The following is a 21,752-nucleotide window of genomic DNA, read 5'->3' on the forward strand; positions in this document are numbered from 1 at the left end:
GAGTCAATTCACTTTATATCTCCTCTCCCGTCGATTATTTTTTAGTCAATTGATATTCTTTGATTCCTCTCTACCCCAAACATAGTTCAATGAAAGGGTTTGGTTTGAAATTAGAAGTTATTATTTTCAATCTTTTTTTCTTCATTGCATTCATTTGGGAGTAGGCCACCAACAACAAGGCCACTATATGGTAAAGTGGGGTGCACCAATATGTAATGCATGAAAGGAGATATATTTTTGGATTTTAACTTCCAGACATTTTTCTGAATATTCGGTCCAATGAAGGAGAGAATCGCCACTAAATCAATACATAAAAATCACAGTATGGCATCTAAACAGTCTCAATATATTATTTTGAATCTTTGGAATGCTGTTACATCCACGACATTTTCTGCACAAGGGCAAAGCTTGTGGAAGTATTGTTTTGATTAAAAAAAAAGATATTCATAATGGAACTTCTATGATGGGACATAAGAATTTACCATTAGACTCTTGACAACTTTGATAGCCATTACACACCAGGAATTGTGTTTGTTAACTTTGATGTACTGCATAATTTAAATTATTGAATAAGGCCTGGATCCATTTGGTTGGTACAATAAATAAATCTCAGTAGAGAGCAGGATCCTAGACCCCCCAATAATACCTTTGATCAGTCAACACAAAAGGTGTTTATGCTGGCTCCGCTTTTAGGCAGTGCCTAAATCTATATATTACAATAGCTGTAAAAAGCCTCGAATTATTGGATGGGGGCCACGATACAGAAACATTAAGAAAACAATAGGGGGGGGCACAGACACACCACTTACTGGGCATTTTTTTAAGCATTAGGCTAGTGCCCCCCCCCTGCTGCGGTCCTGTATTACGTACACAAATTACAGATGTATTTGGTACACAAATTACACGTTATCTGATCTGACTACTTAGGCTTTTGGGAAAGAGATTAAGTTTTGGCGGGAAACACGCTGTCAGCGGTTCTGACTGACATGCGCATATGAGCAAAAACATTAAAGAACATGGCGGATGTGACAGCAAGTGTTGATCAAAGTACCGTGTCAGATCGTGGACAAAACGCATCTCCAGAAACCGTCGACGATATCTTACCCATAGTTTTCCAATGCCTTAGCTGTCAAGTTATTCTAGGAGATAGTTTTTCTTGGGTTTGTGCCGATCAAGACCTGCAAGTTGTGGTTCTGTCAGGTAACTTATGTGAGACGTTGCGCTTTGTGAATCGTACTCGTATCTTACTAGACATCTTACTAGCCAAAGTAATTGTACAGTTAAACCTTCTGGTTAAAAGGGCAACTTTTATCGATATAAGGATTTCATTTTGGGAGCTAATGATTTTTAACTCTCCAAATTTTAGCTGCCTTTTTACAGGCGCGTACCCATGATTGTCTAAGTTAGATGTGCGCCACACACTCATACCTGTCAACTCTCCCGCATTAGGCGGGAGTCCCAAGATATTTAATTCCTTCTCCCGCTCTCCCGCGTTGAGCACCAAATATCCCGCTTTTTAGCGATTTTTATCGCTTCCGAAAAATTATTCTATAGAAAATCGTCATTTTGCCTATTTTCTATTAAAATATTTGAAACAATAATTCACTTGAAACAGGGGAGGTGGATTGGGTGGATATCCACTCCCCTTTTTGAGTAAAAAAAATGGAAAGTCACTTTGTTTAAAGAGAATAAATGTCTGAAGGACGGAGGGAGTGGCCAATTCCCTTCTGGACGTTGCTGACGCGACCAATCAAATTCAGCGTGAAGTATTGTAAGATCTATGTAGTGACCTACCAAAAACCAATTGATTATAAGCCGTCTATCCGGCCATTATCCACCCCCCATTTTGAAATCCTGGATCCACCCCTGGTTTTTTGAAGAGGAAACTTAGAAGCTATTTTCATTGTTATAAAGCTGTCACATCAAATGTGTCAATAGAAGAAGGATTGGAGACGTCAACAGATGGACAGGATATTGGCAGGTTTGTATTTGATGAGCAGTTTGTCAAAAACTTTCCATAGCATTTCATGGGATGACATTTACTGGCTTGTCCTTGTCCCAATTTAGCTTGAAGATTGAGCTGAATAAAAATAGAACTGCCCAGACATATTCAAGTGTCCGTCAGCTCATCCTTGGGAACCCAGGGTGTCAAGGTCACAGGTGGGAGAAGGTGACGGAACAACGCTGGCGGAGGGGAGGGGGTAGGAAAGTAGATTTATGTAGTTAGCACGCCTCATTATGCTGACCTTGTCGCCCTGAATACCCGAGGATGCCATCACCCAGAATTCATCTGACACTCACCTCTTCTTTCTCAGTCTGTAAGATTCACTGGGGACTGTTACGAAGCGATGATATCTGTATATATTCATGGAAATATGGAGGGGAGTCACAATGATATTCTTCTTGCCTGTTAAAATTTCTTGTAATTCCTGAACTGATAAAAATATTTCAATAATAGATATGCTGTTTCCTTTTTTTCAGCACATTTATTCCACTGAGATGCAAGTCTTGCAAATCTGGAATTGGTAGAATTTACAGAACCACACCTCTAGAACTTGATATGATAAGGTATACAGACTCAACCCAATTGATCAACCTGAAAATTATCTTATCAACATTTAATGATTGCCTCATTAGTTTAGGTTTTCATGTTGTTCTCATATTTATTAATGAATTAATAAGTGAAATCATTGTAATTACAGGGATGTTTTTTCATTGGATTGCTCTAGTATTAAAAGGTATTGTACTTTTTAAAAAAATTTACACAGTATTGAGTTTTAACAATTGTTGTATGACAATTTTTTTTATGTATTTTTGTGTTTTTCACACTTTAAAACAGTTATGAGTTAGGAACTCAAGCTGGAAAGAATTCTTATAAAACAGCAGATGAACTTCTAGACATACCTACTGCAAAGGATCTAAAAAATGAAATATTGAAGGTGAGTTATCATATTTACCTAGATGCATTTGAACTCTCAAGGGCTATACTCATAAAAAGGAAGAAAATGCATTTAAAAAATATTTTCTGTTAATTATGTGTGTTTGAATGTGTTCATACAAACTACTAAAACAATAAGTTTATTGACCTTTTATGAATGAGGGCCATTTGCTAGAAAACTTTGCACCAGGTTAGAATGTTCAACCTCTGAAAGTAAAGACTATTGATTGATTGATTGGTTAATTGATTGGTTGGTTGGCTGGTTGATTGATTGATTGATTGGTTGATTGTTGATTGATTGATTGGTTGATTGATTGGTTGAATAAAATGTGGTTTAGTATATAACATGCACCATGATTTGATGTCCTTTTTGAGTAAAAAAAGTGTCTTATTAATGGTAAAAATAGGTTCAGTTATAAAAGAGACAATTAAGCTGTTTACTTTATTGTACTGTAAATTGAATGAACTGAGGTCAGACAAACCCCTGAGTTCTGAGTCTGCATTCAACTGGCAACACCATCAGTCAGACAGTGCGGAATAGTCACAAAAAAAAAATGTTTTTTAGAGCATCCTATTTACTCGACACTTTTACATTTAAAATCCTAATACGCATTCAAGAATAGCCTGGAACTGAGAAACACAAGCTTCTAGGAAGCTCACATATGTTCAAAAATTAAAATTCTGGGCTGAGAGACAGAATGATACTATCCATGTCTTGATTGGGAATCGAACCCGTTTCAGCAGAGGTGAGAGGCCCCATATATGCTAAGGTGCTGACACACTAGGTCATCCATAATCCCACATATATCACAGCATTTCCATCAAACAAACTTCTCTTCTCATTTTTTTACTCTTTTTTCCTCTGTCATCTTTTTCCAGCTACAAAGTGTTGTTGTGTCATTGAATGAAAGGCTGCAATCTGTGGAAAAAGTCATCCCAGAAACAGATGGAATTGGAATATCAACTATTAACAATGACAATAATACATACAGTGAAAGACAGCCTCCACATAGCCTAAACAATAAAAGGGCATACACAGAGATGGAGAAAAAGGGGACTGTCCATCAAAACATCAAGCATTCAAAGCGTATAAGGACCTGACCTTCCCTATGGATTTGCAGAATAAGAGAAAGGGCTCCAAAACTGTTCAGTTGTGGACTTTCAAACCATTGTGAGTCTAGCATAAGCTTGTGGCCCAGACAAAGGAGCATGGCAGAATGTATTGCTATTTAACATGCGATTGATTTTATTACATTTTGTAAGGGGAGATATCAGTTGCGCTGTTCAGGGTGTAGGGCTCGGATTATGAATTGGATTATGTTTGTCAACAGGTTTTTTGTTTGTTTGATGCCGAAATCACTTCTCTCGCTGTCTGTAACCGATAAACGAACAAAGACCCTGTTGACAAACATAATCCGTCAAGCCAATGCGAGCCCAACACCCCAAACAGCGCAACTGATTACCCCTTATAAAACAAACACCCATGAGATATTGCATAACAAAGTGGTTTATTTTTGTAATAATATCAATGGCGCGTTAAATAGAAACACATTCTGCCGTGCTCCTTTGATCCAGAGAAAAGGGAGGGGTGGCTCGAGAGGTGGGTGGTGATGTGGCTGAAAAGTTTGTGAAAAGTTCAGACCAGCTCCTTTACTTGACTGAGAAGTAGAGCATTATTCCCCACTGCAACCTCTGGGAGGAGGGGGGGGGGGGTACAGTACTTTCTCTGTAGCTTCCTGCCTATGGCCCTTAGGTACAATGTGCTTTCTTGCTACCATAAAGTGTCAGAGGGAAAACTCTGTATAAAAACAATTCTCCATACAGGGGAATGACCACCTCGTACCCAGGCGTCTCAAGTCAGTAAAAAAACAAGTGAAAAATATATTAGTAAGCACAATGGGCCATGGGAAGGTTTAGTGCTGGTACAAAGGAACAAGGGAAGGGTCAATGGGAGAGCCCTGTCACGCTAGTAAGCACCTGGGTACGAGGCAGGGGAGTGATAGATCTCTTGAAGAGGGAGACTCTGCACAGCAAGTGGTCGAGTCTATGATTTGCTTCTTTCACGCCTGCCCTCTTGCTGCACCCAACATGGCGGAAAAACATGACATGTCACTTAAAATAAGCTTATTTCACATCAAATAATGATGAAAATGCCTTTAAGTACTTAGTGAGTAATAGCAAACAAAATATCAAATGCGACATTTTTTAATTTATGCAACTTTTTGTAAAATGTTATTGAAATCTGAGCTTCGTTCCTGAGCCCATGCAGCACATAGCACAAGAACGATCAGAAAAATATCTTAAAAAGCCAAAATCTGAGTGTGCATTTTGGCCTCACACTATTTGTATTTTGAAAAGGAAAAATCAGTCTTTTTTCTCTCTCTCTTCGAAGTGTGCATGTTCAATAGGTTTTTCAGTCATGGTGGTGCACCAATAAAGATGTGAACTCCTGGAGAAAATATATTATAAAATGTTTTGTTGCTTCATAGTGTACTCTTCTTTTTCAGCTATTGATAAGCAATGGGTGGGTACTCTGGGCCTCCTGTCCCTTCTCTTGACACAGATTTCCTTAGGGGGTCCTTGCCAGTCACACCTTTATTATTGTTTTGATTTAATATTAGAAGTCACATAATGTACTAAAATCTCAAAATAACCATCTAAAAATGAAGTTTTATACTTTATTTACCATTCAATCTAAAATGTCTCATTGGCTTCCCCAAATCCGCCAATGGAAATGGATTCTTTTTAGAACTTGGTACTTTGCTAGGATGACAAAATGTATACCTGTAAACTCTTCCGTATTTGGCATTGAGCACCAGATCTCCCGCTTTCGATCTATTTTTATTGCTCCGAAATATTCTATAGAAAATCAACATTTCCTCTATTTTCTATAAGAATAATTTAAACAATAATTTGAGCGAGCACAATTTGTGTGCAAGAACCTACTATATGGCAAATGCCTGAGGGTATACCCAACTCAGCCCTCCCCTCAAAAGTAAAAACCTATACCTTGCCCCTCCCCCAAAAAATTGTCAAGCCTTGATGAGATTTTCGGAGGTTGACAGGTATTGAAATGGCTTCTGACAGGGACTGTTTAAGACCGTGTTGGCTTAATAAAAGGGACAAGCAATTCTTGGCTAAAAGGCATAACATCCCAGATGACAGAGATGAAGGGGAAAAAAGAGCAAGCTAACTGGCCGCAACAAAAGCAGAAGAGTAGGTGTAGTAGGGTTATATTTGCTTAATTATATTATTTAGTTCAGATTAATTTAGATTATAATGTCTTCTTTTGGGGCTTTCATGCTTGTAAAAAGTTAATTATATTATTAAAAAATCGGAAAATGATTGTAGAAGCATGCATTAGGTCATTACAACATCGTTTTATTGGGGTGGTGCTTATTTGATATTTTACTTCTTAGAGGGGGGCGCTTATTTGATACTTTTTTTAGGAAGATAACAAATAAAAATGCTATACTCGGAAGCTTGGGATTCCTGTGTACGAGCAGCAATGGGTCTAGGTCTGTTCCAACTGGGAAGCAATTTCCCACGGACGTAGAATGTGGTCGAGTCCGCGGACTCCCAGCGGTCATACCCAACCTCACAGTCGGAATTTTCCGATCACCATCTCCGGAAAGGGCGAGATTGTCGGAGAAATCCAAGATGGCGATCCGACTTTTGTGTGTGGTGACAGACCATATAAATATCTAGTCTTAGTCTACTCAATTTAGTTAGTGTTTATTAATTTATATGTCGTCAGGCAGATTAAAAAATTAAATAAGCAAGAACGGACGAGTGAGTCAGCCAATTATTTTCCTAATCTCGACTTAGGAACGCGGGGTTCGTTTGCCTTTTATCCCTGGTAATCATAAGAACGCAAACATAGCAGGCGCGTACACAGGATTAGCTGATGGGGGTGAAGGGGTTGCGCAGGGGTGTCTACAAAACGAAGACCTAAAACCTAATACCTAAAACCTGTTAGACCCCAAAAGCTACGATCCCCCAAAAATTTCAGTTATTATTTAGTCTAACTTGTTTCCCAAATGGTTACACAGCGCGAAAGTTTCATATGGAATCAGTGATCCTTATGAGGCAATTCAGCGGATTTTGTTGTGCTTTTCATGGAGGAAATATTCTCATGTGCGCGCCAAGAACTATTTTTAATCGTCGTAATTGCACTAATTTTTTAGACACGCTCCTTTGCCCGAAAAAATATCCCAAAAACTCTCCCGGTAACCTAACAGACCCGGCAATCATCGGTAATTCAGAAAAATGCATCCAGAAAAGTTTTCGAACTCCCTGGCGAGGAAGAGTGTTAATCAAAACAAAGCTTTTGCGTAGCGTGCCGATACGGGTTCCCGACAAGTAAATTATAATTTCCAAATTTATGAATAGATTGGCTAAATAGTTATTGAAATCCAAGTTTTGTCGATGTCTGTAGACAACTTGCACCCCAAACATTGCTGTGGCATCGACATTTTTCGAAAGAAAGACAAGAACAAGTAAATAAAGTCTCATTAGAAAAACTTCTAATAATTTCGCAAAGCTGTTTATATTTTTAGGCGTACTGTGACAGCTCAATGTCAAATCATTTGACAGAGATGAAACCTGATTGGTTGAAAGGAAATCCGATAAAATGATGTAAGCCTTGATTAGCCCACTTTTTCCGGGCAGTGGAATGGTTTTCTCTGTGATGAAAACTTTCTACAACTAGAACATGAAGCGATTTCCCGTATAAAGTTAGCGGGCAATTATGATTTTGGAAGAAACACCCGAAAAAGTTTACCGGGTGACATTTCGGGTTTCTGAGTTTATCGGCGTTTTAAGAAACGACCACTTGGAAACACAAGTATTTCACTATTTCCCAATTAAAAAAACAAATTGAATAAGCTTATTATCTCATAAGGATCACTGATTTCACATGAAACTTCCACGCTGTGTAGCCATTTTGGGAAACAAGGTATAGGCTAAGGGGTCGTAGCTTTTGGGGTCACAGGTTTTAGGTTTTAGGTCTTCGTTTTGTAGAAGCCCGGTTGCGCAGCCATAGGTATCATATAATACCTATCTGAAAAAAATGCCAATTCATGATGTTATTTCTTTAGACTCTTCTGTGAGTTTTAATTGAAAATTTTAAAGTACTTATAATAATAAGTTACTTATGATGACGAGTATATATCCATGTACATCCATTGTGAATATAACTTCATATGCTAAGAGGTACCCATTAAAGTAAGTAAAAAAAGTGCTCAATTAAGCTTACGCTTATAACTTTAGTAAAATAGAACAAAGGAAAAAAAGTAAAAGCACCCCCCAGCTGTCATGGTTCAAAGTTATGTAAGATACATTATCTGAAAATTTAAATGAAAATGGTTGGAAAATTTCATTCAGCATACGACAAAGGCAGGAATTGTCTCTCTTACTCGTATGGGTACATAAGAGAGAGACTTTTTTGTCATATGGCCGCCATCTTCTTTTATGATGCTCGATTCCGAAGATGTTTATTCGGAAGTTTCCGATTGAGAGGTTGGGTATGACCGCTGTATGGCCGCGGACTCGACCACAATCTACGTCCGTGGGAAATTGCTTCCCGTTCCAACATGGCGGACATTTTCATCGGTAACCAAGCGGGAGTGTTTATAATTTTCTCTAGAAGATAAGAAAAATGCTAAGATACGATACAAGCTTTTCGTGTTGAAAACAGATTCCTTTATTTTGCTTTGATGGGAAACGGGGCGAGTGGGAATTCACAGACCCTTGATCGATCATCAAATCTAAAGGTAAGACTACGAAAATTGCACTCAAAATATTTGTGATTATGCTGACCAATGGACTCCATAATTCCTCATCCGCTTTTCTGTTAAATATACATGTTTATACTTTTATAAGTAAAGTAAGCTACCCTGTTGGTAGAGTTTTTTCCTGTTCACCTTTCACTTAAGCTTATCTGTGTCGTGACTCTGTTCTTACGCGTTCTTTTCCGTTTGTTTTCTAAACAAACAAAAACACAAAAGAACAGAGTCGCGACACGGATAAGTGAACTGATAGAAACAAACAGGAAAAAGGCTCTGCTAGAAGGATAAAAGTAAGCTCACTGCTGTCGTTAGACTTTAGGGGTGACTACTTGAGCGTTACCGGGGACTGATCCAAACCATCTTGGATGTATTAAGAGACTGTTAATAGAATACAGAAGTCCGATATGATTTGTCTTGGAAGACTGCCATCCCTTAGGGTTTAAATTTATTTTTTGGACAACTATATCTGACGCTGATACATGGAATTGTTTGCTACAACAGAGAAAGAGTCTCAAACCAGAAATTGACATGACTTTTGCAAAGTACATTTGTTATGTTATTCATTTGTCCCCAAGCGCCCACGGTGGGGATAAGTCTTAGAGTCAAAAACTGTCAATTCCCCCACCCTCTCTATGCAGATTCTTGTTCAAAAGTCCTCTAAACCCCCACGTTAACCCCACACTTCCCCCGGGACCATGGGGGTGCGGGTTTCAAATGACTAGTGCCAATAAGCTTTTAAGTGTACCTACTTTGTATTGTTATTATCTTAACAGGTCCGCAATACCAATTTGCATCCCTCAATAAGGAAACGTCTTCAAAATTGGCTTGACAACGCCCCATTCACACTAGATGAAACCCAAACTCAAGCTATCTATAAAGCTGCAACGTTTGTTGAAATAAACACACCACAATTGTTAATCACAAAAGGCTCTGACCCAGTTGGAGTATACATCATAACATGTGGTGAGGCAGAAGTTGTAAGTTTGGATCCTAGCAGTTATCACCATAGCAACCAGGGCCCTAGCAACCAGGGCCCTAGCAACCAAAACAGCAATCCTGAATTGAATCAGGTTCAATCAAAAGAGTATGTCATACGAGTGTTTACAGAAGGGGAGTGTTTTGGTGAGGTATCAGTTCTGTATGATATCCCTTGCATTGCAAATGTGAGGGTTCCCTCGCAAGCCTCGCTCATACTGCTGAGGGCTGCCGATGTGCAGGGGATCCTGACTCCTCCCCTGGAGGTGCCAATGCTAAGATTGTGCTCCATCAGGAGGTATCTGGACACTGCCCATCTGTTTGAGGATCAGGCATTGAGTAAGATGGTCGCACTGGATGTGCTTAGGGAAGTACCGGTGCTTCATGGTTGGGAAGAGGCCGCCATCAAGGACCTTATTAAAGCAATGAAGCAAGGTATGACTGCTACTGTATGCTTGAAGTATGTATTTTGTCTGTATTAATATGCAGCTGAACTTAAAAAGGTTGTCAACCCCGAGGGAGGACTTTTAGAGAGAGCAGGATTAGAAGAACTGTTGAACACCCCTTAAGAAATAGCAGTTGGTCAAATTTTGATACCCTAAAAGATAGGGCGATCACCCCAGGGTCCCACCCCCAGGGTTGTCCACACCTCGACATATTAGATGACTCACACTATACTGGGCCATAAGAAACATCATCATGACGTAAGGGGCACATAAGGTGAGGAGAGGTGTTTACCAGAAATTTGGTCCTCTGAAATAGAAAAAACAAACCACCCCCCTTAAAATCCTGGCTACGGGCCTGCATCTGTTCGTGTACAGACGGATATGCACACAAAAATAAGTTGAGATATTTGTTAAATAGATGCAATCTAAAAGTTAATGTAATGTGACCCTGATTCAGGGGTTGCTTTAAGGTGGATCGCGGGTATTAACTTGCGTCACGGACAACTTTTCCTTATAAATCTTTTTTACCCCAAGACGGCCTCCAATCTCTAATTTTTGCAGAGCATGTAGCTGAGATATTGAAGCTTTGAAAGAGACTAAAATATTCTAAAGATTTTTTGTATATTTTGAGATATAAGTGTATTATGGAAAAGAAACTAAGGCTTCTTAATCGATAAAGACACAGTAGATTTTTTTTCTTCCTCTTCTTGTTGTGTAGCCCAATAGGTAAACTTTTTACCTATCATTTTGAAATGCATCTGATAGCTGGAATTTTCTGCACAATTAATAAATAAATTTCACTTGAAAAAGTGAGCTCTTCAAAACAAAATAGATTTTACCCCATTTTACCGTCAAAAGCAACATACACACTTTTAAATCTTACCTCTACAATATAACCAGGTCTCTGCTTGGAGTAACTCTCTCAAATGCGTTTAACCGAAAGAAGCAGTCTACAAAGTAAGATAAGTAGATGTAAATTTTGAGCGTGTTTTAGTCAAACACGGCTGTTTAAAATATCCTTCTATACCTTGTCCATTTAGCTCTTGGTAATTGTCCACATTCCAATAATCTTTTTGCAAAGGAAGAGCGAGTAATTAATCGCTATTGCTGAGAGAAATGAAAAAAAAGTTGTCCACAACGCAAGTTAATATCCACAATCCCCCTTGATGATGTTTTATGGTTCTGCTAGTAATGTAATATACAAATACAATATCCCTCTCTCTACTGCTTGTTGATCGTGCTTTCATAGTGGAGCCGTGCCGCGTGAGCGGAGCCCCATACCTAAGAAAAAGTGGCATATAAAACAAATATTTTAACAAATATTGGTAACACATCGACTCGAGTTTTCGTGACGCGATGTCCGTCCGTCCCTTAAAAGCATCGTATGACAACCAAACTTGGCAGGTGTCATGTATGTGTGAAGGGAGGTGCAAATATGTGGTCATGTGATTTGTGACGTTATTGATGATGTCACTAGAATAAAAAAATATGCTGACGTCATCAAAACAAAAAATATTTATATTTCACAAAGGAAACATCATATGGCAACCAAACTCGGTAGGTGTCATGTAGGTGTCAAGGGGGATGCAACAATATGGTCACGTGTGGGTGACGTCACTTAAAGCAAAATCGTGATAAAAAGCAAAAACATTCATATCTCTTGAAAGAAACATTGTGTGACACCTCAGTAGGTGTGATGTATGTTTCAAGTGTAGTGCAATGATATGCTCATTTGACGTCATCGATAACATTAATAAATTAAAACTTCCCTGACGCCGAAACATCGAATGACAACTGAACTTGTTATGAGTCATGTAGATGTGGGGGGAAGGGGGCATAACAATGTGTGGTCGTGTGGTCTGTGAAATCGTTGACGTCGTCAAAAACAAAAATATAATAATATTTATTATTAAGCGAAAATAATCAAAGATTTGGTGGTTTAGCGCTGCGCTTTTAGGCTATGCCTAAATCTATGTATTACTCTCTAAGAGAGTGGACTTATCTGTCGGGTGTACGCAGCCTATAGGCCTGCAGTCAGTGGACTGCAAAAAAAATTTGGCCATCTTATTTGCATAAAGAGAGGAAAAAAATCAAATGTTTACTCATTCATTTTTATGTACATATTAGGTTTATATATATGATGAGGATAAAAACTATAATTTTCTTTTCATGGTAGTCTACAGATGATTTCCAAGCATATTGTTATGTCGTTCAGTGCCACGCGACGACTAAAGTCCTATTTCAGATCGAGGATTACAGGGGATCGTGTAATATTCTCAAAAGCATTGACGCCAATTTCAAACCCAAAAGTGAGAGCTATGAAATCTTCACGGGATTCCGGATGAGGGGCCACACCCTCATTCAGCTTCTGAATGCTTTGACTGCAACTTGTTAAAATCCTGCGTACACCCCTGTCTGTAAAAGACTACAGAACGTGCATTACTGCCTCCCACTACTGCTAGTGCGGCTCACTGGCTATGCCCATGCTAAGAAAAGCATAAACGTAGTTTGTTTTAGTTTTTGTAAGTGACAGGTACATACTGTTATGTAGATAGGGGCACGCACATGGGGTGTACATATCACCTGCCAAAAAGCAGTCTCTTGCTTAATAAAGAATCATTAATTGTAGACCCAAAAAGTGGGTTATTTCTTTTTGAAGAATGGTCAAGTACTTTCCTTTTTCTGTAAGATACCTAAGACAGCCCACCTCCCTATCACAATCCTGTTTATGTGCCAAACCACTAGCAATATGAAAATACAGTAAAAACCGGCATGTAAGAACCTAGTGATTTAAGAACCTATAGGCAGAAATAAAATAAAATAAAATAATAAGAACCTACTGTACCATACCTGTCAACCTCCCAAAATCTCAAGGCTTGAGAATTTTTTGGGGGGATGGGTGGGGTATATTCATTTTTTTTGGGGAGAGGTGGGTTTAACCTTGCAGGCGTTTGCCGTATAGAAAGCTCTCGCGAACAAATCCACTTATAGATCTCACAAGGGTGTTAGATAAATTGTGCTACGCAAGGGATTTGTTGTTTCAAATATTTTAATAGAAAAAAGGCAAAATAACGATTTTTCTATAGAATTATTTTTCGGAGGCAATAAAAAACCCCAAAAATCGGGAGATTTGGTGCCCAACGCGGGAGAGCGGGAGAAGGGTTCCAAAATCATGAGACTCCCGCCTATTGTGGGAGAGTTGACAGGTATGCTGTACAAAGCTAAAAAATTCAAAAGGTTCTTATATGATGGGTTACCTCATGAAAACTGAAACAAATTATGGGGCTTTGAAATAAAATTTGCTAAATAATAAAGATAAGATTACAATATAACATCATACAGTAAGGATATCTCTATAGCAAAGTGGCTATGCATTCAGTCACACTTCTAAAGATATGAATCACTGTTGATAAAGCCATTTGGAAAAAAAGTAAGAACCTACAGTAATAAGAATCTATTTTGCCTTGATTGTTAGTAAGTACCTGGCTATGCATTCAGTCACACTTCTAAAGATATGAATCACTGTGATAAAGCCATTTGGAAAAAAAGTAAGAACCTACAGTAAAGAGAATCTATTTTGCCTTGATTGTTAGTTAGTACCCAAAATATAAGAACCTGTTTTGACAGAATTACACATGGGTTTTTACTGTACCTGTAACCAAATTTGTTTTCTTCTTACATATCAGAAATCATAGTGCTGTACCCTTGTGGGAGTGCTGTTTACCGAGAGGGTGACCCAGGCCATGAGATGTATGTCCTGGTCCATGGGCGGGTGGGGCTCTTTGCAGAAGGGCACCAGCTGGCAGTGTTTGATAGCGGTGACAAGAGAGGGTTCACTTTCGGCGAGGAGGGATTCTTTACCGACAAGGAGAAAAGGTAGGTCTTTTACGCTATCTAACAGAACACATGTGAGGAAAGGAAGGACTTTCACCTCATGTAACAATGTACATATGGGAGAAAAGGCGGGCCTTTCATTCAATCCAGCAATACACAAATGGGAGAAAAGGCAGCCTTTCACCTCATTCAACAAAACAGATATAGGTTAAACAAATAATTGGACATATAATTAGGTGGTAAAAAAGGGGGGGGGGGCAAATATATATATAAATAGAGAATCCAGCAATACACATGGATTGGGCAAATGGGATGGACCATTAGGTATTTATACAATCTGAGGATGGGCAAATACGAGTAAGAATGCCTTTGCACTAACCAACAACACATAATACATTGGTTGGACAAGTTATAGGATGGACTTTTGGTTATTATACTATTTATGGCGAAATTGTTGGTTCGGAATGTAGACATGTGTATGCCTTTAACATCAGCTAGCAATGGGGGTATAGGTGTACTGTCAAGGCCCTTACTCCATGCCAGATCATCACCCTCGTATAGTTCCCTGTCAAGGCCCTTACTCTATGCCAGATCATCACCCTCGTATAGTACCCTTAACCTTTCGCCTGGTGGGGTATAGGTGTACTATCAAGGCCCTTACTCCATGCCAGATCATCACCCTCAAGAAGCACCACTTCTACTACATTCTCAACCAGTATCCCAACGAAAAGGTCATACTTCAGGTAAGCTGAGGAAATTCAGTGGTGGCAGGTTGGGGGTCGGGGCGTACGCTCTTGGGAGCCACTCCCTCTTGCCCACCAGAATACCAAAGACTAAAAAAGTTTTGTCTTTGCTTCAGAGCCACCTTAAATTTTCAGCGAGAAGTATATCCTACTTAGAGCCCCTTTTAAAGGTGAAGCATTTTCAACTTGTTTGCCCCAAATAATAAAAATCCAATTGATTCTCTGTCAAAATCAATCTATTCTACAATAAAAATGGCTTCATTTTATTTTTAACGAATAAATTAGTCCATCATATCGAATCCCAGAAACCAGTTTTATGCAGGTGTTTGTTAAATACCCATTTACTCTAACTTGCAATGCAGCCATTTACCCAATGTTAGCCGCCTCAAATCTCTGCCTCTATTATAGGTCTATAATGAAAAGTGGAAAGAAAACCTGAGCAAGAGAGACCAAGAGTTGTATGAAAAGTATGGCGGAGCACTAGACCTTGAGATGCTCAGGATGACCTTAAGGCAGAGTGCATTCTTCAAGGACTGCCCTCCAGGGTTCATCTATATCATCGCACTATCTATGCTTGTAAGGGAAATCCAAGAGGAGCAGGCTGTGTTGTCGCATGCGCAGTACAAAAAAGGTAAGCGAACTACGGCAATCTTGTCAGTCCTGGTTTATCACGGATGCTCTCACATTGAAAGGGTCTAGGAAAAAGAATTTGTAGTGATCTAAACTTCAACTGCACCAGTCGTCTACACTTCAACTGTACTTTAGCTGTGCTACTTACGCCGTAGTGGAAATGTAGGCGGATTACAACAACCTATCGGTCCTAGTTTACTAAGAAGGCCTACGCATTCAGAAGAAGCATAGAAAAGTGACAACTATAACTACTATTTGTTTCTTTCCTATCTTTTTTATCTAATGAACTCTAAAGCATAGTACAACACTCAAGCAAAAGGCTTGGGTCAATGATCGGCAGTAAGTCTTGAAAATATTAAATGAAAAAGCTTAAAATACATGCGTGTTGATCGATCTAATCATTTTTGTTAGAGTTGTTTTCAAAAATCCGTGAAATACTATTTAGTTTATTTAGTACTTATACACTATAATTTCTTTGTTTTCTTTTATTCTGGCTTGACTATTGCTCGGGATTTTTTAAAACCACTATATTATTTGATACAATTTGAATCTAGTATGACTATTTATTTGAAGAAATAATTGCGTGGATTTCATATCTGCACTTAAGGCCAATCGAAATAAAAAATCAGCATCTCAAAAATATTATCTTGCTTTGTTCTGATATTTTATATTCCTATTATTCCAGGAGACACATTGTTTCTGTTGCTCCAAGGGGAGGCTATAGTTACTGAAGATCACGATGATCTTTTCCTCACCGTAGATGTGAAACAGGTGTTCCACAAGGCTTCATCTTTGCCCGAGAAGGCCTGGGTCAAAGCAACAGAACTAAGTATTGTTGCATACTTTAATACTGCTGTAATAAGCGAAGCAAAAATGGCTTAGCCTGATACTGTGATGCCAGAAATATTATAATACACTATTATAGTATTCATTATACAGTATACAACTATTTCATAAAGCGTTGTCAGTGCAAATGGCAGATGGCCATTGATAAATGGCAGTTCTACGACCGAGAGGACCCGTAGATCCCAAAATATTTGGGAAAAATATCAATAAATTTAGAAAAATATCAATAAAACATGCGGCTATCCATTTAATGGTTCTGTTCCACTTAAGTTATTTTTACAAATTATTGCTATCCATAAACACCTTCCGGTCGTAGAACTGCCATTTGGCATTGCCTTTCACCGTTTGTGCTGACAACCTTTATTGAAGTAGGTGTATTCACCACGTGATAACGGACGGACCTTTAGAAAAGTGAAGGGGGGGGGGGGGGAGGGCTAGTTTCAGTCGTGCATTTTTTTTTTGTCTCCAAGACGTGCATGAAGCTATAATTCTTTTTGTTTCTTATCCCCCCCCCCCCCTTCGCTTTTCGAATGGTCTGTCCCTAAAGAAAATCATCCATTGTTGTACCAGTTATAGCCTGCGTAGCCTTCCCTTGAGCCGCTGCCCAGGCTACATCAGTTAAATTAATACATCAGTTGAATTACACACTAAAAAAGTGGGTCTGACTCTTTCAAACTCTAGAATAGGGTTCAAGATCACCTTTCAGTTAGATTATAGTGTACATAAAAATCTCTCTCTGTGAACTCGGAACTTTTGAAAGTGTCTGTTATACAGAGTTAAATTGAGGTTCGTTTTATGGAGGTTCCATTGTATGTGTTGTGTGACAATAATAACAGACGATATTGACGTATTTTTATTAATGTTGCAAAGCTTTTGACAATAAAGACCACGGCAAGACAACAATACAGGAGAAGAGCCATGTTGACATATCAAGATGGCGGAGACTAATCTCCCTTCGCTCCCTTGGGCCCAACATCTCCTCTCTGCCCCTTTTCTCCTCTTTCGCCTTTGAAACCCTGTGGTCCCTGGTGCCCAGGTTTCCCGTCAGATCCTTGTCTCCCGGGCCGGCCCATTTTTCCCTTTTTCCCGCGCTTTCCTCGGTCACCCTGTGGTCCCTTGACGCCTCTGGGGCCTGGACTACCCGGCAAGCCTCGCGGTGCTCCTGCGTTTTGTGACTGTTTTTTGCGGAGTGTGAGGATGTGAAGCGTTTGTTGAATCTGTGAGATTCGCCGTTTGATGCTTGGGACATCGTCTTGCGGAGCCTCGCGGCGCCGACGCATGGACAGCGGAGCACTAGTTAAACCTGAAAAGCACCAATAAAAGCTTTTTCCCGGCCCTCTTTTAGCCGGCCCTCCAGGGTTAATTCGGAAATTGCTTTCCTGGGGGTTCGGGATTCCTGTGGCAAGCAGGGGAGGGGGGGACATTTCCCCCGACGAATTGGAGCAGGGGCGGCGGAAGAGGAGGGGTCGGGGGGCGCCCCCCCCACTTTTCTGAGCGGACGTTTCTTTATATATAAACGTATTTTTAAACCAACGGGTTTTAAGCGGTTTATATGACGGACAACAAATTTGTTGAACTGAACAGCGTTCTTGGAACCGCCACCCACCCCTCCCCCCTAAAACCACCACCCGCCCGTCCCCTTGGAACCACTACCCATCCCTCCCTGCAACAACCCCAGCTACACTAGTAAAATAAAGGCAGGCGCGTACCTAGGAATGGCTGAGGGGGAGGGGAGGGTGCGCAGTCATAGGAATCATATAGAAAAAGCATGGTATTTGAAGATTCCTTAATGATGAGGTTCTTACACTTGCTGTACGTTTATGGGTTGCCTTTGGCCTGGCTCCTATGCATGGTAAATTTCCTCAGATTTAACTAAAAATAAAACCTTCCTTTACCTTCCTTGCCATGGCATCCCCCCACTGTCACGGCTTTCAGGTCATCAACCTTGAACGAGTTCTTGTTCAATTTTATCTCGATTCTTATGAACTCTGCACTCGTCGCCAAGATGGTAAACACCGCAAGCAACCAGACGACCTTTGAGGATGAGCTCGACTTTCTAATAATTGAATAAAAGTGAAAATATCTCGTGTTGACGGATCTAGCTTTTTGCTAAAGGGGGGGGGGGGGGTTGGCTTAGTGACAAAGTTGAGGGGGGTAATATTGTTTGTTACATATAGATAGATAGATAGATAGATTTTATTAATGGCACCTTATAAAACATTTATATCGGTGTAAATCCACAAATAAAATGTTTTTCTTACTTTGCCTTTTGGATTTTTTTTCTTGTTTCGAATGATAAGATGACGTCACCGTACGTCGTCATCAAGCTTCACATTTCTTGCCTTCATACATTCAAAAATATGTTTCGCTAAGCGCCGATTCACGTTTTCATTCCAGCTCAATCCCATAATTCTGACGAAGCTATTTTTTTTGTTGGCATGGTGTCTAACATTGATACCTGCATGCGTTTTAAGGAAATCCAGTAAATTATCCCGATCATCTTTATAGGCCGGACATTCTAACAGAAAATGCTCTTCATCCTCCACTTTACCTGTCTGGCATACTAAGCATTTTCTTTTGTTAGGTTTTTTATATGGCTTTTCATACCTTCCAGTTTCAATTGCTAGCTTATGATTGCTTAGCCTGAATTTAGTAAGGGCAATCCTATGGTCAATATTTTTTACGTCCGTTAGATAATCTTCTAAATTGTGGGACAGTTTAAACTTTCTGAGCGTACGCAATTTGATATTTTGTGCTTGGTCTTTTCTGTTGTCATTTTGAATAGAGCTAAGCCATGTCTGTTGTTCAATGCCATAAAGCCTTTGTTGAAGAAAACTGTAAGTTGCTTCGGGAGTGTTTGTGTCAGTCAGCCAAATATCGCTCCTACCCACAAGGTCTAGTATATGGCTTTCTGGCAGCCCAAAGGGTGGGGGGGGGGGGGGGGGGGGTTAAAAAATACACCATCCGATTTTATAACTCCGAATACTATGTTTCAATATTTTAAATTTTGAATACCAAGTAGCAAATAGCAAACAAAATATCAAGTGCGACTTTTTTTAAAATCGATGCGACTTTTTGCAGTGTCATTGAAATTTGAGCTTTTTGTCCCTGAACTGATACACAGGGCAATGATGATCAAGGAAAAATTATCTGAAAAAGCTAAAATCTGGTTATGTGCACTTCGGCATCACGTTATTTGTGTTTTGAAAATCAGTCCGTAATACAAGAAACCTATAGCCATTGTAAGAAATTGTGTCTTCTCTCACTATCTGGAATTGCGCGTTTTCCAGGTTTTCCCGTCATGTCAGCCTCGCCATGAAGGGAGCAGGCGCGTACCCGCGGGGGGGGGGGGGGGGGGGGTGGGCAGTCATAGGTATCATATGGAAAAAGCATAGTATTTGAAGATTCCTTAATAAGAAATGACGCAAGTTTAGGATGCCCGCGCACCCTGCGAACCCCCCTGTGTGCGAGCTAGTTCTTGCGTAGCCGTATCGACGCTTAGTTATTTAGAACCAAGCAATATTTTCTCAAACTTGAAGATGAAGAAATTCTTTAGTTCTCAAATTTATCTGTATAAATGCCCTCAAATTGAGTATCTAAAATTTAATATTGTACAATACTGATCCCCTCATTCCAAAGTCGTCCCTTAAACACAAGTTGATGTAGCCATTGAACGTCACAGAGGACCTAAACCTTGGAGGCAAACTTTTTTACGTTACCCATAAACCATTCCGGGTTAAGATCCATTGATACGCTGTTGCAAGGTGACTAAAAGTCAAAATATTGCCTCGTTTTGTTTAAAACTTTTAAATTTTACTTCAAATAGTAGTTGATAGTAGTAGTTAACGTCATCTGATAAAGCAAAGTATAATTAATGAAGTCTGAGAAAACTCCGAAAATCGCTCTTAAAATAAATCTTCTACAGGGAATTGAAGATGAACAATTATGACTAGCAATAAAAAAAATGTCGGTACAAGAACGGTGAATAACAATGACAAAAGCAGTTAAAAAACAACTGCTAATATATACTAATTATTATTTGTTAGATAAACTAATAACCTTCCTCTTATTTATTTTATAATATATATCCATATGACTTAGTATAGTGTAGTTGTGTTGTGCTCACCGCAGAACGGTCTCGTCATCCATGTTTCTCCCTCTTACTTAGATGTAATGATCCGTTCGAAAAAATTTCGGTTGTATGACTTCAGGAATCTATCCAGTTCAATTCAGTCCAATTTATCCCTATTTGTTTGATAAAAACTTTCCTTTCAGCTTCAGCAAACGATCAGCACTGTTTTTTGACAGAACACGTTTGGCTTTTGGGGGAAGTCAAATATTGTCAGATTCGCTTATCATTCTTGGACATTTACTTTCCTCTTATTTCCCTCTTATTTCACTTCTTTCTTATGGTTATTTTGCTTTTTTAAAAAGCAAAGTTTTACTAAACGAACTTATCAGTATCTAACGCTCATCCGTGGGACCATCCACTAACAAAAAAGAGAAACAACAACTCTAACGTATTATGTAAGGCTGTTAACCACAAAGGCCGTTCCCGGTAATTCAAATTCTGTTTCAGCTTGGAATGAACCCGAATTTCGGTTTCCGCTTTGACCTAGTCTCTCGCGCAGCCGTTTTTTGTGTCGGTCACGCAACGCTGATATCCCCACTAATGGGAGCGTTGCGTGACTGACACAAAGAACGGCTGCTCGGGAGACTAGTTTTGACACCGTGATCGTTTATCGAAGAAGTGACATGATGGGAAATCGGAAACGCTGCACACGTTTCACGGTTTATATTCATTTACAGGGTACCCGAAAAGAGTGCCTGGGATAGACTGCTGTAGAAAAATCTGCGTTTTGCCCATATGTCAGGGGTGAACCCTTGCGCGCGAGGATCTCCTCCTTTCCTTTCCGCCGTTCTGCATTCACCTGTTTGGTTGATGGTTCAAAATTTGCGACAAAACCCATGCAAAGCATATTCGCATATTGACAGCTTTCGCGCAATGGTGTACGGATTTTGGCACGTCATGAGGTCGCTTAGAAACGCTCACGCATGCACAACGAAAACAGCCTCGACCCATGGCAGAGTTCTCTTTTCCTCGCGAACGCCAGCCCAGCGAGAGGCCTCTGCTAGCAGGGAAGCATTCATCTACGTTAACAATACAACAAAAACTGGTATTCGACTCTGAATCGGGAGTCTGTCCTGAATAAGTCTTATTGAAGACGAAAATTTGGCAGAGTCGAATGCTAGTTTTTGTTGTACAGTATTTATTCGGGTCAGTACGCAGCTCTTACAAGCTGCAATTTGATTGGGCGAATGAACAATGTCCGCACCTCGACACAAAGAACGGGAAGAATAGAGACAAAAGAACTCTTTTGTAGAACAAAGATAATAGGAGACAAAGCAGCTGCGTACTTACTCATTTATTCTTCTTGTTCGCGAACACGACTATTTGGACCTTTTGTATTGATCTTCCGTTTCCAAAAAAAGCTTAGCTTGGTCTACCTGTGTAATTCGCCTTCCACTCTCCCCAAGCCTCACTCGCCAC

The 21,752-nt window shown here is 39.7% G+C and overlaps 3 protein-coding genes across 7 annotated transcripts; 2 read left to right on the forward strand and 1 right to left on the reverse strand.

Annotated features, from left to right (window-relative positions):
• Nucleotides 1-985: 985 nt before the first annotated feature.
• Nucleotides 986-5,424, forward strand: LOC5509886 (protein Mis18-alpha). 4 transcript variants are annotated; one of them, XM_048722005.1, is made up of 7 exons: nucleotides 986-1,200; nucleotides 1,915-1,981; nucleotides 2,316-2,318; nucleotides 2,482-2,568; nucleotides 2,703-2,738; nucleotides 2,840-2,939; nucleotides 3,818-5,424. In XM_048722005.1, exons 1-7 carry the CDS (start codon nucleotides 1,017-1,019, stop codon nucleotides 4,037-4,039), a joined length of 699 nt encoding a protein of 232 aa, XP_048577962.1. In that variant the 5' UTR covers nucleotides 986-1,016; the 3' UTR covers nucleotides 4,040-5,424. The 4 variants fall into 4 exon arrangements, with proteins under 4 accessions (XP_048577962.1, XP_032234847.1, XP_048577963.1 ...); XM_032378956.2 differs by lacking the exon at nucleotides 2,316-2,318 and having other exon boundaries at nucleotides 987-1,200; XM_048722006.1 differs by lacking the exons at nucleotides 986-1,200; nucleotides 1,915-1,981 and adding an exon at nucleotides 2,015-2,160.
• Nucleotides 5,425-8,491: 3,067 nt separating this feature from the next.
• Nucleotides 8,492-17,104, forward strand: LOC116616841. 2 transcript variants are annotated; one of them, XR_007306551.1, is made up of 7 exons: nucleotides 8,492-8,712; nucleotides 9,501-10,137; nucleotides 13,835-14,024; nucleotides 14,623-14,725; nucleotides 15,134-15,356; nucleotides 16,041-16,303; nucleotides 16,561-17,104. XR_007306551.1 is itself a non-coding variant. In XM_032378936.2 (6 exons), exons 1-6 carry the CDS (start codon nucleotides 8,656-8,658, stop codon nucleotides 16,235-16,237), a joined length of 1,407 nt encoding a protein of 468 aa, XP_032234827.2. In that variant the 5' UTR covers nucleotides 8,492-8,655; the 3' UTR covers nucleotides 16,238-17,104. The 2 variants fall into 2 exon arrangements, 1 of the variants encoding a protein (XP_032234827.2); XM_032378936.2 differs by having other exon boundaries at nucleotides 16,041-17,104.
• On the reverse strand, nucleotides 17,040-20,501 carry LOC116616842 (collagen alpha-1(IX) chain). Its single transcript, XM_048721904.1, has 3 exons — nucleotides 20,328-20,501; nucleotides 18,097-18,257; nucleotides 17,040-17,504 (listed from the first exon to the last, which is right to left on the reverse strand). The coding sequence occupies exons 1-3, from the start codon at nucleotides 20,348-20,350 to the stop codon at nucleotides 17,146-17,148; spliced, it is 543 nt and encodes a 180-aa protein (XP_048577861.1). The 5' UTR covers nucleotides 20,351-20,501; the 3' UTR covers nucleotides 17,040-17,145.
• Between the last annotated feature and the right edge of the window lie 1,251 nt (nucleotides 20,502-21,752).

Source organism: Nematostella vectensis, chromosome 14 (genome assembly GCF_932526225.1).
Source record: "Nematostella vectensis chromosome 14, jaNemVect1.1, whole genome shotgun sequence".
NCBI lineage: Eukaryota > Metazoa > Cnidaria > Anthozoa > Actiniaria > Edwardsiidae > Nematostella > Nematostella vectensis.

Excerpts from the sequence above, each read along its gene's own strand:
- LOC5509886 (XM_048722005.1), top strand. The coding sequence starts at position 1,017 with ATGGCGGATGTGACAGCAAGTGTTGATCAAAGTACCGTGTCAGATCGT. Across the intron at positions 2,569-2,702 it reads CTAGAACTTGATATGATAAG|GGATGTTTTTTCATTGGATT; the intron begins GTATACAGACTC and ends TTGTAATTACAG. Across the intron at positions 2,940-3,817 it reads TAAAAAATGAAATATTGAAG|CTACAAAGTGTTGTTGTGTC; the intron begins GTGAGTTATCAT and ends ATCTTTTTCCAG.
- LOC116616841 (XM_032378936.2), top strand. The coding sequence starts at position 8,656 with ATGGGAAACGGGGCGAGTGGGAATTCACAGACCCTTGATCGATCATCA. Across the intron at positions 8,713-9,500 it reads ATCGATCATCAAATCTAAAG|GTCCGCAATACCAATTTGCA; the intron begins GTAAGACTACGA and ends TTATCTTAACAG. Across the intron at positions 10,138-13,834 it reads TATTAAAGCAATGAAGCAAG|AAATCATAGTGCTGTACCCT; the intron begins GTATGACTGCTA and ends CTTACATATCAG.
- LOC116616842 (XM_048721904.1), bottom strand. The coding sequence starts at position 20,350 with ATGGATGACGAGACCGTTCTGCG. Across the intron at positions 18,258-20,327 it reads GATGACGAGACCGTTCTGCG|AAAGTCGAGCTCATCCTCAA; the intron begins GTGAGCACAACA and ends TTCAATTATTAG. Across the intron at positions 17,505-18,096 it reads GGGATGCCATGGCAAGGAAG|GTTTAACTAGTGCTCCGCTG; the intron begins GTAAAGGAAGGT and ends GGTGCTTTTCAG.